The 16,098-nt window shown below is 51.2% G+C and overlaps 6 protein-coding genes across 7 annotated transcripts in view; 2 read left to right on the forward strand and 4 right to left on the reverse strand.

Annotated features, from left to right (window-relative positions):
• Nucleotides 1-1,395: 1,395 nt before the first annotated feature.
• Nucleotides 1,396-1,859, reverse strand: H257_00755 (hypothetical protein; the record flags this gene model as incomplete). The annotated part of the gene is made up of 2 exons (XM_009823589.1): nt 1,396-1,505; nt 1,550-1,859. The coding sequence occupies 2 exons, from the start codon at nt 1,857-1,859 to the stop codon at nt 1,396-1,398; spliced, it is 420 nt and encodes a 139-aa protein (XP_009821891.1).
• Nucleotides 1,860-7,878: 6,019 nt separating this feature from the next.
• Nucleotides 7,879-9,632, reverse strand: H257_00756 (hypothetical protein; the record flags this gene model as incomplete). The annotated part of the gene is made up of 5 exons (XM_009823590.1): nt 7,879-8,058; nt 8,084-8,380; nt 8,503-8,745; nt 8,782-9,278; nt 9,347-9,632. 5 exons carry the CDS (start codon nt 9,630-9,632, stop codon nt 7,879-7,881), a joined length of 1,503 nt encoding a protein of 500 aa, XP_009821892.1.
• Nucleotides 9,633-10,123: 491 nt separating this feature from the next.
• On the forward strand, nt 10,124-10,464 carry H257_00757 (hypothetical protein; the record flags this gene model as incomplete). The annotated part of the gene is made up of 2 exons (XM_009823591.1): nt 10,124-10,387; nt 10,450-10,464. The coding sequence occupies 2 exons, from the start codon at nt 10,124-10,126 to the stop codon at nt 10,462-10,464; spliced, it is 279 nt and encodes a 92-aa protein (XP_009821893.1).
• A 903-nt stretch (nt 10,465-11,367) lies between these two features.
• Nucleotides 11,368-12,421, reverse strand: H257_00758. Of its 2 annotated transcripts, XM_009823593.1 has the most exons (6): nt 12,363-12,421; nt 12,223-12,305; nt 12,017-12,162; nt 11,858-11,973; nt 11,705-11,799; nt 11,368-11,661 (listed from the first exon to the last, which is right to left on the reverse strand). In XM_009823593.1, the coding sequence occupies exons 1-6, from the start codon at nt 12,413-12,415 to the stop codon at nt 11,423-11,425; spliced, it is 732 nt and encodes a 243-aa protein (XP_009821895.1). In that variant the 5' UTR covers nt 12,416-12,421; the 3' UTR covers nt 11,368-11,422. The 2 variants fall into 2 exon arrangements, with proteins under 2 accessions (XP_009821895.1, XP_009821894.1); XM_009823592.1 differs by having other exon boundaries at nt 11,368-11,799.
• A 318-nt stretch (nt 12,422-12,739) lies between these two features.
• On the forward strand, nt 12,740-13,972 carry H257_00759 (hypothetical protein). Its single transcript, XM_009823594.1, has 2 exons — nt 12,740-13,051; nt 13,122-13,972. Exons 1-2 carry the CDS (start codon nt 12,749-12,751, stop codon nt 13,902-13,904), a joined length of 1,086 nt encoding a protein of 361 aa, XP_009821896.1. The 5' UTR covers nt 12,740-12,748; the 3' UTR covers nt 13,905-13,972.
• H257_00760 (hypothetical protein) overlaps nt 13,938-16,098 on the reverse strand; it is a 4,919-nt gene continuing 2,758 nt past the window's right edge. Inside the window, exons 2-5 of the mRNA XM_009823595.1 lie at nt 15,703-16,036; nt 15,514-15,651; nt 14,377-15,180; nt 13,938-14,321 (exon numbers count right to left, since the gene is read on the reverse strand). Of these exons, the coding sequence (XP_009821897.1) occupies nt 14,028-14,321; nt 14,377-15,180; nt 15,514-15,651; nt 15,703-16,036 (1,570 nt within the window). The 3' untranslated portion in view covers nt 13,938-14,027. The remainder of the gene's footprint in view (nt 14,322-14,376; nt 15,181-15,513; nt 15,652-15,702; nt 16,037-16,098) is intronic.

Here is a 16,098-nt window from a genome sequence, read left to right on the forward strand (position 1 = left end):
GAATAGAGTATTAAATTATAGTATTTTTATAAGCGGTCATGTCACATTTTGTTGGTCCCCATGGGAGGTGCAAATCCACAGTCTATATGTGTCGCGCATTATGTGTAATAGGCATTTTTATGACCTTGATCCCTTGTGATAATTAGTTTCCTGCAAGAATGAGAACTTGAAAACCATGGCATCGATGTCTTCCTAGTACTAATTACGCTTTATATTTATATCCTTTGTAATCTTATATTCACAGCTCATTTTTTCATTCGATACTTTTTTTATATTTTGGTTTTGTGATCCTCAATTGGCCAATTCGAACCGCCTCTCTGTCCAATCACAAGTCCCCATCACGCCGTTACTCAGCGTCGTTCCCTGTAGTACTTCGTTTTGTGGCTAATTTCAGCTTTTTTACTATCGCGCTATGCTTGCTGTATATTTCACCAGACCACCGATATATTTCAACCACCTCCATTTAACTTCGTGGCCACCTCAAACTTCACGTTTATATTTCACCAAGCCAGCGGTATACTTGAATCAAATAACGTTTAATTTCAGTATTCGTCAGTATATTTCACCCAGCAGGCGATATATTTTGCCCAGCTATGTATGACTATGTATGTTCTCTACTGGCTCTCAATCGACGGTCTCGTTTTCGTGCGCTTCGACCTTTCGGAGCTTCATTCAGAAAGCAGCTGCCAGCACTGTGCCACACCGCCGAACGTCGCCATCTTGTACAACACCTGTCGCATCGCATCCTACAGCACCGACGCTGTCCTTGTAAGTGCATCTGGTATGTCTGTGCCATCTGCACTTACAAGGACAACGTCGGTGCATAATTAAGAATTCCACTACTGTCGTACGTCGGCCTGTCGTCGCGTGAACGCACATCCGCTGTGCATTACGCTCCTCTCGACGACATCACTTGTGCACATGTCAGAGGAGCCCAATGCACGGCGGATCTGCTGTCCGAAACTACGAGGTTAACTTTGACGATTTCAACCTAGGCAACCGGTGTTCCAACGTTCAGTCATTGGTCAAACAAGTAGAAACATGCGTTGATGATGGATATTGACGAAAACTGAATTAATCGATAGTTGGTTGATTATATACTGTTCACTGATTTGGTAAAATGTTAACGTGAAGTTTGCAACGAAATTAAATGGAGGTAACCGAAATATATCGGTGGTCTGGTGAAATGTACTGCAAGCTATTCGAAATAGAGTGAAAAATAGATGAAATTAACCGCAAAGAGATGTAGTAGTAGTATATTTGCTATCCACTTTGCAGCGCTCCATGCATTGCACCTTCGGTATAACCCCTGGTCCATTTTTTAAAATAAATTACAAAAAGAGAAACGAGTACCGCTGTGTTTTACAACTCTGCATGACCGTACTTCTTTTTAATTCACACGGCTAACCCTTTGAAATAGGTTGTGCCCGAGGTTCCCGACGGAAAGTACCAGCTGCGCCACAGACATTCGTCCAAGAACGGAGGTAAGAGGCCAGGCACCATACCTCGCAAGGTCTTGATATGTCCCTTAACTTGATTTCCCATATACCTTCGATACATTGGGTGTGTGCACCAGTGGTGGGGCCAACAAAGTTGTCAGTGTGATTCACCCATTGGTGCCCATACTTGATGTCTTGAAGGTACCTGTTGTTGGCGAGAGAATGGGCTACGTTCGTGGACACGTACGACCCGAACTTGTCCGACATAATCAGAGTTCCGGGTCGTACGTGTTTCTTCATCAATGCTAAGAGCGTCAGTTTCGTGCGGTCCTCACCGACCAATATGACAAACCACCGCTTGGTTGCCCGATCGACACCACCAAATAGCCAACAGTCTTTGGTGAACTTCACCATGGCCATGACCGTACTTTGACTCCTCTTTCAACGACGTCTTGTCGAATTCAATGACATGTCATTTGCCGCCAATCTAGCGCCATAAATAAACAATTTAGATAAAAATATTTGTAAGCAATTTACAGTTAGATGGCAATTTAGATCAATAATAATGGTTAGCAATTTATACGAATAAATGATTGTAGCAGTTTACCTTCATTTCGCTTGCAAGCATTTTGGCCGAGCAAATATCTCGGTAATAGCTGTATCAAATGCACAAGGTGTCAGTCGACACTCCTTCTTCCATGACAGTCTTCGATGGCTTGTGCGAAGCCCACGCGTATAATAGATGCAACAGCGTTATTGTTAACTTGGCATAGCAAAGAACGAGCCAGCGCGGGTGCACTTTTCGGACGGTCGGTGTGGGGCTTCTTCTGGCACCGCCAGCGCCAACCGTTCTTCGTCATCGATAGCATCATGTTTTTCGCGCAGGTTGGACACGCCATTGACCCGTCCAGAAAGCCAACTTGGCGACACCACAACGCACAAGCGTCTTCGGAAGGGGTGATTTCCAGCAGGGTTCGGTACGTGAAGCCGTCCAGTGCCGACAAGTCATACATCGCGGGTGGGTGGCCAGTTGCAGCAATTCAAAGTGAGCGGAATTTAAAATATAAATCGCGCTCACACTGACTTTCTATAACTGGTCAAATCCCACGGGCTTTACCTATTTCCTATTCATTTCACTGGGTAAATTTTGCTGTTCCAGCCGAGATGAGGCCAATAGCAGGGACTGTTGTTTTTTCGTCGTTGCAAATTACTTGTGACGTGCAGGTGTGGTGCCTGAGCATACAGTGGAGCTCATCCATTAATAGTGGTACTCGGTTGTATTTTAATTCCCGTTTTGGCAAAAAAATGGACCAGGGGTTATATCCAAGTGGCCCCGTTTCTCCATGTCTACCGCTGCTTGTAAGAAAAGACCAGGAGCGAAGAAAGCTAAACAGAACTGATCAATCTATTTGGTTTCATGGTATGATGCACGAATATAGTTTATACACTATACAAATTACTGTATAATATATGTAGTGTATAGTCTATATATGTTTTATAGTGCGTATCTATATAGTTGTGTACAAAAACCGAAATAGTGTATACTGTATTTTATATAGACTACGTACTGTATCATATATAGCCTACTAGTACGTAGATTATATAGACGATATAGTTATACTCATATAGACTATGTAATATACTGTATCATATATAGACGATACCAATATAGTTATATATACGACATAGTTATACCTAGAATTGTATGTAATACAGTTGGCAGTATGCATTGCACGCTCCTATAGTCTGGAAAACATCCATTATGCTTCGGATAACTCTCCCACGCCCACAAAAATGACTTTGGCAACCATTCGCGCAAGTGGCAAGCCTGGATGGAAGACGAAGGACAGGCTTGACCAAGCCCTGGACCAAGTCGACCTTGGTGGCGCACTGCCTGAAGGCCTTTTGGCATTCGACTGGCCGACGCTGACGAATTTTCGTGGCTGTCAGTCCTCAAGGCCACGGCTGACGAAGCCACGTGTATAGTGTGGTGTATGAAGGTAGGCCTACTTCCGAACGCCGTGATGTGCCCCAAATGCGGCCTGTCTATGTTGTTCGCAGTAGGTAACGTCGAGAAGGGCATGCGTTTTGGGCCGCGGTTCAAGGGCTCAAAGGTTCCATGGCTAGTTGTTCCCAGCGCTGTTCGCGTTAGCATCAAGAAATCCCCTCGCCATAGTGATGACAGATGAAGAATCTGAAGAATCTCGCGTGAAACCGGCGTGGACTGGTACAACTACTGTCGCGGGCTGCGTTCATCAGAAATGCTTCGCACCCCGATGATGATACTTATATACACTACAGTATATATCCTACATATCCTGCATATCCTATATACTCCACATAGCCTATATAGTTCCTACGTCCGGTCGTCTTAATGGTGATATAGGTTGGAGGTGAAGGTGTCACGGTTGTCACCGTCGAGATTGACGATACGTCCAGAAGAAGAGCAAGTACAACTGCGGAAGGCACTATCCAGAGTACTGGGTGTTCAGTGGCGTGGACCGGACAAGAAGAAATTGTTCGCTGTCATAATTGAAGTGGACAGGACAGGACAAACCGACTATCTCGCGCCTCAGCAAGAAGCATATTGCCCCAGGCACCAACATCATGTACTAATCTGGTCCGAAATAGTTGTTAGGTGCACTTTCTAATATGCGGCATTTTTCTAAACATCCATAATTCTGCAAGGTAATTGGTGCGTTAGAAAGCGCAAGACTCCTGCTTTGATTGGGTAGTTTTTGAGCTTTCTAAAGCCCTTTGGTCCATGCGATATTGGGCACCAAAAATGACGTGTTATCTTAGCCAAACTTTGGCATCACAGACACACACATCAAAATACAATTGTTCATCGCCCTCGCACCACATAACCTCTTCACTGCTGCTTACTATGCCCTCGACACTGGCCGCCAACGCTTCTTCCCCGCCGCAGCCCCAAACGGGGCCAAACGGTGGCAAAAAGCACCTGCGTGACGACGAGCGTCACGCATGTACGAGACTTTGCTGGCGCTCTCGTCCGGCGGCTCACTGCCCCATGGAACGTTGTCCCGTGTGGTTGGCCAGTTTGGATGTCATCCGTTGACTGTGTCACGCCTATGGACCCGCGGACAGAAGTCCGTGAAGTCCGGGCGCACATGTGCTGACGGTGTCGTCGAACATTCGCGGTAATCCTCTCTCTTTCTATATTCTTATTAGTTATGACAAATATGGAATTCTAAAGTTTGACTATTTAAGGGAATTCTGGACGTAAAAAAACGCGCACGTATGAAGAAATCGAAGCTGCGTGTTGAATATCAGTGTTAATTCAATCTTATCCGTAAATTATTCCGGATGAATCCCATACAAAGTTTCATACTGATTAAAATGTAAGACATCAGTAATGTCGCTTGCATTAGGTCACTACATTGGAATGAGCGGCCAGCATCGTCTATAGATGTATCTTGAGTGATCTGCATGACACAGGCCTATATTATTCAGGGCTTGGCTGCTCTCCATTTGACACTCGTCAGTGTCACGTGACGTCATAGCTAGCGATAGTTCATTAAGTTGGTGCGATGAAGCAGAGGCTTGTGTTCACTTTGGAATTGCCCTTTAACTGAGCACCTTAATACCTACCCCTTTCAACCCCACCACTGTGTTGCCCGCGTTCATCTTAATACTTCAAGTATGAACTCCGACAAGCCGACATCCTCGTATTCAGTGGCAAGCGTGATGACTTCCAAAGCTGGATGGACGCCTTCCGTGGTGAGCTGCAGAAGCGTTGGCTTAAGGCCCGCATTGACGCCCAAAACGCCAAGCGTGCCGTGTGTGACGTGTCTACGAGTCATGGCTTACTGGTGTGTCGGATGCGCTACTGGATACCTTAACGGAAGAATCCCTAAAGGAGGCCACCCTCCTTAGGGATTTACAAAACGTGGAGATTCGCTCACTTTTAGTCCAAAACCCTACCGAAGAGCTATCTTAACCAGCTCAACATATCCCTAATTGACCCAGCCGTTACCGTCACCGAGATCTGGCGCATGCTCGAACGCGATTTTGGGGAGTCGAGCGCGGCGGGTGTCATTGGCCTCCTCACTAAGTTCGTCGGTACCCTTACGTCCGACTACCGCCATGTGGATGACCACGTTAAGGCAATGAGTGCCCTACGGAACAAGATCAACGCTAAGATCGTCAAGTGCTTCGGCGAGCCAATTGTGTTGGAGCAGTTAGTGGGTGCTCCCCCCAGCAGTACTTTGGGTCCTCAGTTAAGTTCACCAAGGATTCATTCACTATGGACAACTGTCTCAGTTGGTGGTGAACTCGTTTGGGTCCAAAAGTAAGCAGGACATTTTGTCGATGTCAACCGGATTTGGAAAATCCCTAAACAAATCCGAATTTCCGGTTAGCCAAATTCTGGCCAATGAGCGCAAGCGAAAATCGGATGGCGGCCAGAATGAATGTTCCTACTGTAACGGCAAGTACAACAAAGGTGCCAAGGTGCACATGAAGAAGGACTGCCCAAAGCGCAAGGAAGATTTTGCGAAGGGGTACTACCGCACGTACATCTTCAAGGCGGTGAAGAGTGGCCCTGCTAAGGTGGCGGCGGTGCGCTCTACTCACTGATCCCGAAAGCTCAAGGCCATTTCGGAGTGGCCTATTCCCTCCTCCGTCAAGGATCTTCGTCGCTGGCTGGGTCTTGCGACGTACCTCCACAAATACTCGCAAAACTTTGCGGACATCACCAGCCGTTGTTTCGGCTTCTCCTCAAGGACGCCTCGCAGTTTGCAATTGGCTGCTGCCTGATGCAGCTCGACGCCTCCGGTCGCCCTCGCCCGGTTTCCTACCAAAGCCGCCAACTCAAGTTCACGCGGCTGAGCGGGCGTACCCAGTCCACGACTTGGAACTTCTCTCCATGAAGTACGCCCTAACCAAGTTCCGCATCTACCTCCTCGGCGGTAAACCCATCGTGGTTTACATCGATCATGCGTCCTTACGCACGGCGACGAACACACCGCACTTTTCGCAGCGCATGGCGCGCTGGATTTCGTTCTTCTCCGAAATCACCTTTTCGGTTCAGTACAAGCCAGGGAAAGACAGCATCCTGGCCGACGCCCTGTCGCGGCGTCCGGATTTCGAGCTGACCACGATCGGTCTTTTGACGTCGGGCCTTCACGATCGAATTCATGCGGCGTACCCCTTTGACGCTGACTGCTCGTCTCGCCTGGCGGCGCTCACCGACCTCGTTTCCCCCAAACCTCGCCGCACTTCGTCGGCCTTACATCGCTTCGCCCTCGCTGATGGGCTTTTGATGTTCCAACCCACCGCGGACTTGCCCCCGCGCATTGTTGTGCCCGGTGACGCGTACACTGTCCTTCGATCGTACCATGACTCTCCCATTGGCGGCCATTTTGGCCGCGACAAAATGCACGCGGTCTTGGCGCGTTCGTACTGGTGGCCCCGCATGTACTACGTCGCTCACTGCGACGCTTGCCAGCGCACGAAGATCACCGCTTCCTCTCGGGCTCCGCTCGAACCTCTGCCTATTCCGGACGAACTTTGGTCGTCCGTCAGCATGGATTTTATGTTTGGCCTGCCGCGCGACGCCCGCGGCAACCGGCATCATGGTTTGTGTCGACGGCGCGTCAAAATACGTTATTGCTATCCCCGTACGGGACACGCTGAGCGGCGCGGACGCCGCTCGCCTCTTTTTCGACCACGTTTTCTGTCGCGTCGGCCTGTCTCGATAATCGTTTCGGACCGCGACCCGCGGTTCACGGCGAAGTTTTGGTCCACCCTATTCGCCCTGTGCGACACCTCGCTCGACATGTCGACTTCGGACAACACCGAGTCCGACGGCCAAACGGAACGGGCCAACTGCGTTCTCGAAGATATCCTTCGGAGCTACTCCGTTTCTACCGGTTCCTCGTGGGCTACCTCGTTACAGCATGTGGTTTTCGCTTACAACGCCTCGGTTCAGGCGTCCACTGGCTTTTCGCCGCATTATGTGGTCCATCTCCAACACCCCCGCCTCCCTCCAATGCTCGACGGTTCGATCTCCAGTGGGAGTGGAATCACTACGCGGCTCCCTCCTGCAGGCGTACTCTCCAACGCCCCCAGCCGCACTCTCCAAACCATTCAGAGTTTCCTCTCCCGTCGCGTCTCTGTCATGCAACAGATCCATGACAGCATCGCTGCCGCTCAGCAGCGCCAATCAACTCAAGCCAACAAACATGGCCGCTCTAACCTCGCGTCTTTGGCCGTTGGCGAACAAGTTCTCCTCCACAAGTCGGCGGTACCCACCCGCACCCGGCCGGTTGGAATGTCCTCCAACGTCAAGCTACGCAGTGCTTGGTACAGCCCCTTTACCGTCCTCCGCGTGGTCAGTCCCACCAACTACAAGCTCGACCTGCCCATCTGATGGTAGATCCATCCAACATTATATGTGGGTAAACTCAAACGTTATCTACGACCGATGAAGCGACGGCAAACGATCCTCTGGATCCCGCGGCGGCTCTTCCTCTTCCGCCGCCATCGACTTCTCCTCCTCCCCTTGCGCCCCAGGTGTTGCCGTCTGTGACATCGGCCTCAGCACTTGCTGCGGCGCCGCAACCGCTCGCGCCCTAGCCCGATAACCCTGTCCATCCTGTGACCCCAATGGCGGATTATACCCCGCAAACGGATTCACCGGCCGCGCCGCAGACAATCGCGCTGCCACCTGCGCATCTTCGCGCGCCCACGTCGAGGAACTCGCCGTCGGCGAACCCATACGCTCGACCAGGCGCTCGCAGGGAGCACCGAAACCAGCTTGGCGTCAACCACGCCCCTTGCACTTGCGCCGCCGCCGACATCGTCGCTTGCCCCCGAGGAGGTGAGCACCCTGGCACCGCCGATCGCCCACGCGAGCGCGATCGTGGGATCGCGATGGACAGCGACGGGTCGACAGTTCGCTGTGCGAGTCGGGCCCCCTACAACTTGGCATTTAGAGGATTATATCAAGGAACATTTACCTTAGGTCCGCGCCGCATATTTACGCGGGTGGCGATCCGCGCGACAGAGCGTGCGTCCAACCATGCTTCTATGGCCGCACCCCGGCGAAATTAGACAGCGACTTGGCCAACCGCCCCGCTGTCAGCGGCAATTGCCCATGCCGCCCGCTGTCTTGTCCGACAAGCGTCCACACAAACGCTACGAGGTACACTAGCAATGTTTCATCATTGCAAAGCTCGATCCGCCCCACGTCCACAGTCCAGTGCTCCAGGCGTTCCCGTTCATGCAACTCACGCATGCCACCCTTGAACTCATCAAACCGGTGAAAACTCACCCTCGCAAGCTACATGCATTCCATGTCCATCAGCATCCACAACACCCGCAATTCAAACGATTGGGCGATTGCAAACAAGCGCAGGTGTTCCACGCCGGCAGCATTGGCCGTCTGGTATCCCCAATTGTCGCGAGTTTTGTCGAACTCGCCCACCACCGTCAAACAGCGTGTAACATCGCGCACGTACCCCGAGTCCACGCCACCCCACCCGGTAGGCGTGAAGATCCGAGAGCAATCCCAGTGGAACCCCAACTCTCGCTCGAACACTTCGTCTCGGGCAAGGCCGGTCCGCTCCGGCCCACCAAGTTCGACTTTCACTTTGGACTCCGTCTTTACGACGGCTCCCTCGCCGCTCGCCTTTCCTTCTTTTCCCCCAATGTCTGTAGCGTTGGGATGTTCCCCATCGCCTGATGGTGTCCCAATCACACCTTCGCTGGTCGCCTTCCTCACTGTTTCCGCAGCCTCCTTGGCTGCTTTGTCTGCCGCCTTCGCCGCAGCCGCTGCGATCGCTTTGGCCTCTTTGCCGCGCGCCTTGCCTTTGCCTTAACCTCTTCGGCCTTCTTGGCGGCCTCCTACCGTGCCAAGTGCTGCTCGAGCAGCTTTTTCACACCTTCGGTGCCCACTGTCTGCATGGCGCTTTTCACCAAGTCTGCAGCCGCTTGCTGCTCTAGCTGCCCAAGCCGTACGCGCTTCACGGCCGCCTTGGCCTCCCAGTCGGCCTTTCGCTGCGCTACTTCGGCCGCGTCCTCGTTTGGCGCCGCTCTGTCGTCGTCATTCGATTCGGCTGTGAGGTCCACTACCTCAACTTGCTGCGCCGTCGCTTCTGCCTCTTCCACGCTGTCGTCGGCATCCTCGACGATTTCGCTCGCCTTGCGCTTCTTGCATTCGTCTGCCATCTCCAATATCAACTGTCACGTCATAGTTCCCTCTCATTTCTTACCACGTGATGATGACACGTTCTGTCTTAAGAAGGGGAGGGTGTAACCATGCCCATCACCCGGTTACTAACCGGATGACTAGTCGACACCTCTTCAGTCCAAGGTGTCTTTTCGCAGACCAACACGTCCTCTTGCGCAACCAAGGTGTTCTCCCGACGATACATCAATGGTTGGTTGCGCATAGCTTAGTGATAGCGTACTAGTCTTAACGCTATCAATTCATTCTTGATTCTACCATCTCCTGCGTCTTCCTCTGCGCACGCTCACACCCCTCACGACGCCTCACGGTGGAAATAGCGAGCCGCAGTGGCTGTGGAATGACTTGACGGATGGAATCATTTTCCGTACTCCGGGTTCTCGAACTTGACGTGGCCAGATTTTCTCAGCCAACCTATTGTACTGCGATTCGAGCAAGTTTCCAAGAGAATGCGCTCGCAACGTGGAGCGCTATGACCGCGTGGCTCTTCTTCCTTCGGTTGCTGTCCGCTCCTATGCTGGCTGGCACGTGGCATTGGTTACGCTGGCCAGAAACCAGCGCCGAACCCACGAGTGGACAATACGGTCGTGTCGGTGGCCGAGTACTCGTTCGGGCCCCTACACAGGGCGTGGGCGTGGGTGCCGTTTGTGTACCATCTCAAACTGATTGGGAGGTTGTGGCTGCATTCCCGTACTTTCGAGGCGCGCAGTCGTTGTTTCACGTGTTTTTCAACAAAGTACTGATTGACCCGAGGCATTCCAAACGTCGATATTCCGTCCAACCCACCCGACCTGGCAGTACAGCGACAACTAACCAGTGATTGAAACAGTGTACATGGCACTCACCTCATGAAGGAGACGCATAACAGCAGTAAGCTTACTGTAAAGTACATGCCATAGGTACAGTTGCAGTAAATAAGTTTTATTAAAAGAATTAACATGTTTGTAAGAGCATCTCCACCGCACCTCTAAATTTGGTCCCATTATAATCCACGTTTTGTATAACCCATTTGTACAACTGTGTAAAACTGCCTTTATAACCAGACCTCCAATTGATGTGTACTCCGGAGTAATTTCGGGTATTTTCGACGAATTTCTCGTTGGAATTTAAATCGATTTGATTGGCTACCTCAGATGAGCTCAAAAATATTATCCAATCAAACCCTTCTCAATGAAATTCAACCAATCAGATCAATTGTGGATTGGTTTGGTCGGCGCGATTCGATTGCACCCCCTCCCCAAATTTGTATCAAATCGGCAATACTTCGAAGCATCACCGTGGTTTTGGGAGGTCTGGTTATATTCGGGCAAAACACACTGTCGTTAAAAGTTTTGCCCAAATTTGAAGGCTTGTATCTATACTAACAGAAAGCATATATATCCAGAATTATCAGAAATAACCAGGAGAGGTGACGGTCCCTCCAAATCCACGCCACAACACGAAATTTCACTCGAAAGCACAATAAGTGTAGAAATTAAATTCTAAAAAGCTAATCCATCCGTAAAATTAAATACGATTTTTGTGCTATAGAAAATGCAGATTTATGTTTAATTTTAAATAGTGATTAATACTACTTCCAAGTAGTATTAATACGTCTAGAAGGTTCTATTTACTACGTAATATTAATCCTCCGGAGTAATTCGTTTCGTTCCCAAATCCTCGTTCAAAATAACTTTGGAATGCAGTCATAATATGTCTCCCGTCAAAATAAGTAGGTTGACAATTAGAGTTTTTTAACGTTAACGTTATTTCACTGTCAAAGGTCGTCTGTCTACGATGTTTGATTCATGAGAGCGTTGATCTGGTTCAATTCAAGCAGCAATTGCTGCAGGTCGTGATGCATCTGATCTGTCTCGGCGTTCTTTCCCAACGCAGACATATCGGCAATGTACTTTTTGCGCGAGTCGATGTCGCCGAGAACTTGAGACCGCAATTTCTTGAGCTCTTGCAACGTCGTTGGCCTTCCTTCGCGCTTGGCATCCAAATGCGTCAGCTCCTTGTCGAGCAAGTCTATGGACGGGGTTGTCATATCTCGACAGGTGAATGCACTTACCTGAGCCGGGCAGCATTTCTTGAGGCAGGATGGTGCCAGGAGCGTATGTGAACCGTTGCTGCAACTTTTGCTTCTCCGCTTGAGAGCCAGGGTAGCTACATCAACCAAAATCACACTTATGCGAGGACATTGGAATGATGCGCGTACGTTTACCTGGCCACGGAGGGTCGAAATCCTTCGATGCTTCGCTTGATTTGGCCAAGTTCTTTGTCGATCACATCCTTGTGGCGGCGATGCGCGGGAATTACGTCGATGGCATGGTACTGATGCTAACATACCATGAGAAGAGTTGCGATCGAGAACCATAAATACTGTCGATTGGTTGCCCAGAGTAGGCACTTTGATCGATCGAGCCGTGTTGGACGCGGCCAAGTTGTTAGATCGGGTGTCGGCTCCGATGCCGCCACCGCCAGGAATGAAAGGACCTGCGGGAGTTTGCTGTTTCTTTGTTTTCACCTCTAGGACAAACATGACCCACTGAATGAACGGGTATTGTCATAGTAGTCGGGGTGCAGTACTGGGGTAATTGATGACAGGCTTGCTGTTGCCACAATATAGTTTCTTGAGCAATCGACCTGCTTCCGTGTCACTTCCGAATGCTCTGCATATTTCATGTTACTAGCCAAACCAGCTTTGTCCGAGTATTAACAGATCTCACCGCCATGCTTCAGCGGCATCGCCACTCCCGTGAGCTTCCGCTTCGTTGTTCATGCTGGCTTTTTGTGACAGTAACGCTTGTCGGTTTCGCAACATTGTGCAATGTCACACGGATGAAATGTCTGTGCTGTCTGACAAGTTCAACACATGTCAAACATCGGGAAAGCAGTTGATGGGGGTGCACGCCACCATAACAACTTGGAGCCTGCTCCTGGTCATTTAAAAAGATCCCATTGAGTATTCTTCATGGCCCAATGCTCCCGTCATCCAAGAGTGACTTGCATGTGCCTATTTTGAGCCATCGAACGCCTGCAGTTATTTTGGGGCTGGTGTATTTTTAACCTCTGCTTCGCTTTGACTCGGAGCAGTGCAGATCTACTGGTTTCGATGGCGTACATGCAGGACATGGGATGGCCGATGATGCCATTCTACAGTGGCGCCGCCAACGCCCTGAAGATGCCTCCGCACCAGCATCTGCATCAGTCGAGCTCGGACGACGGCGGGGGGGCAGGCCTGGAAACCGCTCACTCTTGCACAGAGCCAGGATGTCATCACGTGTTCGAGGACGCCCAGAGCTTAAAAGATCACTTGACTCAGCACACTTGGGGGCCTCACACGATTCACATGGCCCCCAATGGCCACAAGACGTTTGTCTGTCTCAGCTGCGGCAAGAGCGTGACCGACCGCAAGGTGCGACCACTTGCACCCTTTCGAGCATTCCCCGCCACCATGTGACAAGCCCTCTTCTTTGTACTTGTAGGTGTTGCGAAAGCACTTGTTGACACACCAAGAAAAACGATTCATGTGCTCGTTTGACGGATGCGACAAAAAGTTCTACGAACGAGCCAAGCTCAAGCGGCACATGCTGGTGCACACAGGCGAAAAGTCCTTCGTGTGTGCCTTTGACGGGTGTGGCAAGCAATTCGCGTACAAAGCCAACCTAAAAACGCACCTGCGGACGCACACGGGGTTGAAACCGTTCGCGTGCATGGTCCCTGGGTGCAACCGGACGTTTGCCCAGGCATCCAACAGGAATTCGCACATGCAAACCCACAACCGCCCGTCGCATCCGTCTCCGCCGCCGTCGGCGCCGCCCCCCCATCTCCCCCGCAAACCCCCCTCATCGTCGTCGGTGCTGCAGCCGCAGCCCCCACCATCACAACATTTTCATCCGAGTGCCGAGGAAATGCACTCGCTGCTCGACCACGTTGACTCTGTCATGGGCGATATGGCCATGCCGGCGTCGTTCAAATCAGGGCCAATGACGATGTCCAGGTCGACGATGCCCATCTCGGTCCTCCCCCTGCCACTGCAAGAGCTGCTGGACGAAAACCCGAGCAACATGTACCAGCGCATCCCCACGCCCCCGTTTGTTCGGGACAAGCAGCCATCCGTCATGCGGTTCAAGCAGAAAGCGCACTCCAACGACCTGGTCGCGCCCCTCGACTTGTCCGTGGACGGACTCAAATCGAGCGAACTTTACTCCATGTTGCCCACGCCGGGGTCGTTCATCGGCAGTTCCGTGTTTACTTTCGAAGCATGAAGCACTCCTCGTCCACTAACTAGGTTTCTTGTAGTCATCCACAGATAACGTCACAAATACAATAGTTATGCTATTTGCACACATGTGGCTAGCACATCTCTATCAGACTACTCCAAGGGATCGTCAAGTGTCACTTGTCGACTCTTTCGCGTCGGTGCCCACGTCGATGGTCCACACGGTGCCCTTATCTTTGAGCAGCTTTTGCAGCGCAAATCGGTCTGTGGATGACACGGTCACCCCATTCGACCCGATCACTTGGATTTGAGACGGGGCCACGGCGGCCACTTCGTCCGCGTCGTACAGAAACACGGCGCACTTCCACTTGAGTTCGTCAAAGCCGCCGCTGATGCTGTCCATGGGCGCGTCGAACGTCCGCACGGCGCTGTCTCCCTTTCGCCGCAACGATAAACTCACCACCTACAACCAATCCACGGTTGAATACCTTATCCCGGAATGTGTATCGTCGGCCAACCTTGGTTTTGGTTGAAGCTAGTGACAGCGTGGATCGTAGGCTCGAAAAGCCCAGCTTGGTCGACAGCTTCTTCATCAGACCTGAGCCCGTGACAGCCCCCGCCAACGACCCCGACCCCGTCCGGCTCGGCTGGCTGGGACGATGGTCGTCTGCCGTCCCACCAGTCGTGCAGTCGCTCGTGGCACTGGCCGTTTCCCAATTGTCACCGTCGCCGTCCGAGCCACTCGTGTGTTCGCCCTCGCTGCCCCCCCCGCTTGCCGTGTTCGTTGTTGCATGCATATTGCTGAACGAGTTGCGGTGTAACTTGGAAATCGACGCGCCAGTGGGCGTGAGCACCCGAATCGACGCCACGCGGTCGTCGTGGTCGGGTTTGTCCTTTGAATGCCAAGCAAACTGGAATTTCAGCCCCGGCGCTTTATCCTTGTGCTGCTGGGCATGGCTGGCGATGGATGCCTGCGCAGACAACGCCGCCTGCTCCGCCATGGACAGCGTCGCCTTGGTCGACATGTCTTCAAAGATGTCGAGCTGTAGCTTTCGCAATGCAGCCAAAATCGCCGACCTGTCGGACGAGTGGATCGTGCTTTGGTACTCGGCGTATGCAGTCGACGTTTCCGAGAACAAGGCATGGTGCACCACTGCTTCGTTTACTTTTTGAGCGAGGGTAGCTTTACATTGCTGCAACGCGTACGCCGCTTCTTCCCGGACGCTGGCGGTGCTCGCATCCCACTTGACATGGTTTGTGTGGATGTCCTTGACCAACACGTCCAGCAGCGACGTACACACGATGGGCTTTTGCGTGTTTTCCTACAATAAAGAGTGTATTTTACAAGTGTTCGTACAAATGCACATCACATATAGTTCATTCGATTCGAAATTGGAGTGTTTGGGTACTGAATCGAATGACAGCACCAAATCGGCAGAGAATCGATATATCGACCAACGAAAACACAAAACCATCATCAACTAGCCAATCAAATATCTACTCTTCGAATAATTTAACATTGAATTAGTGTGTGGTTGAAATTAGTGTGACACTGGACGATCTTTACATGCAAAAGTCAAAGAATCGATCGACGATAGATTTGGCGAATCAGCACAAAAGTCCAAATATTGGGTAAAAGGGCAATATTTGCTTACAAAATCCACTGAGCCCAAGATTTGGTGGGGGGTTGTGCTCGAGCTCGTCGTTGGCAAGAACAAAGAAGGGCGTGTCGACGACAGTATCGGAAACCCTTGGGCCAACAACGACGTGATCTTGGCTTGATCAAACGGTACCTTAGCATAGCATTTAAAGAGTCGAATCCACTTCAATTCGAGAGCACTTACAGGTGTAGAAGCAACGTGAGGTGGAGGTGGCACGAAAGTAAAATCGCCAAACGACGTCACGCCTGACGATTCAAAGTCCCCAAAGTCGTCGGCAGACGAAGCATCCGCAACCGAACTCGGCGTGAAGTCCGCATAGTCGTCGGCTGGAGCGGAAAAGTCTCCAAACTCAGTCGAACTGTCGACGGGGGCTGAAAACTCTGCAAACGATTCACGAGGTGCCTCTCCAAAGCTGGAGCGTTCGCTAGGGATGTCCAGGAACTCAGTCGAACTGTCGACGGGGGCTGAAAACTCTGCAAACGATTCACGAGGTGCCTCTCCAAAGCTGGAGCGTTCGCTAGGGATGTCCAGGAACTCAGTCGAACTGTCGACGGGGGCTGAAAACTCTGCAAACGATTC

Source organism: Aphanomyces astaci (genome assembly GCF_000520075.1).
Source record: "Aphanomyces astaci strain APO3 unplaced genomic scaffold supercont1.1, whole genome shotgun sequence".
In the NCBI taxonomy this organism is placed as follows: domain Eukaryota; phylum Oomycota; class Saprolegniomycetes; order Saprolegniales; family Verrucalvaceae; genus Aphanomyces; species Aphanomyces astaci.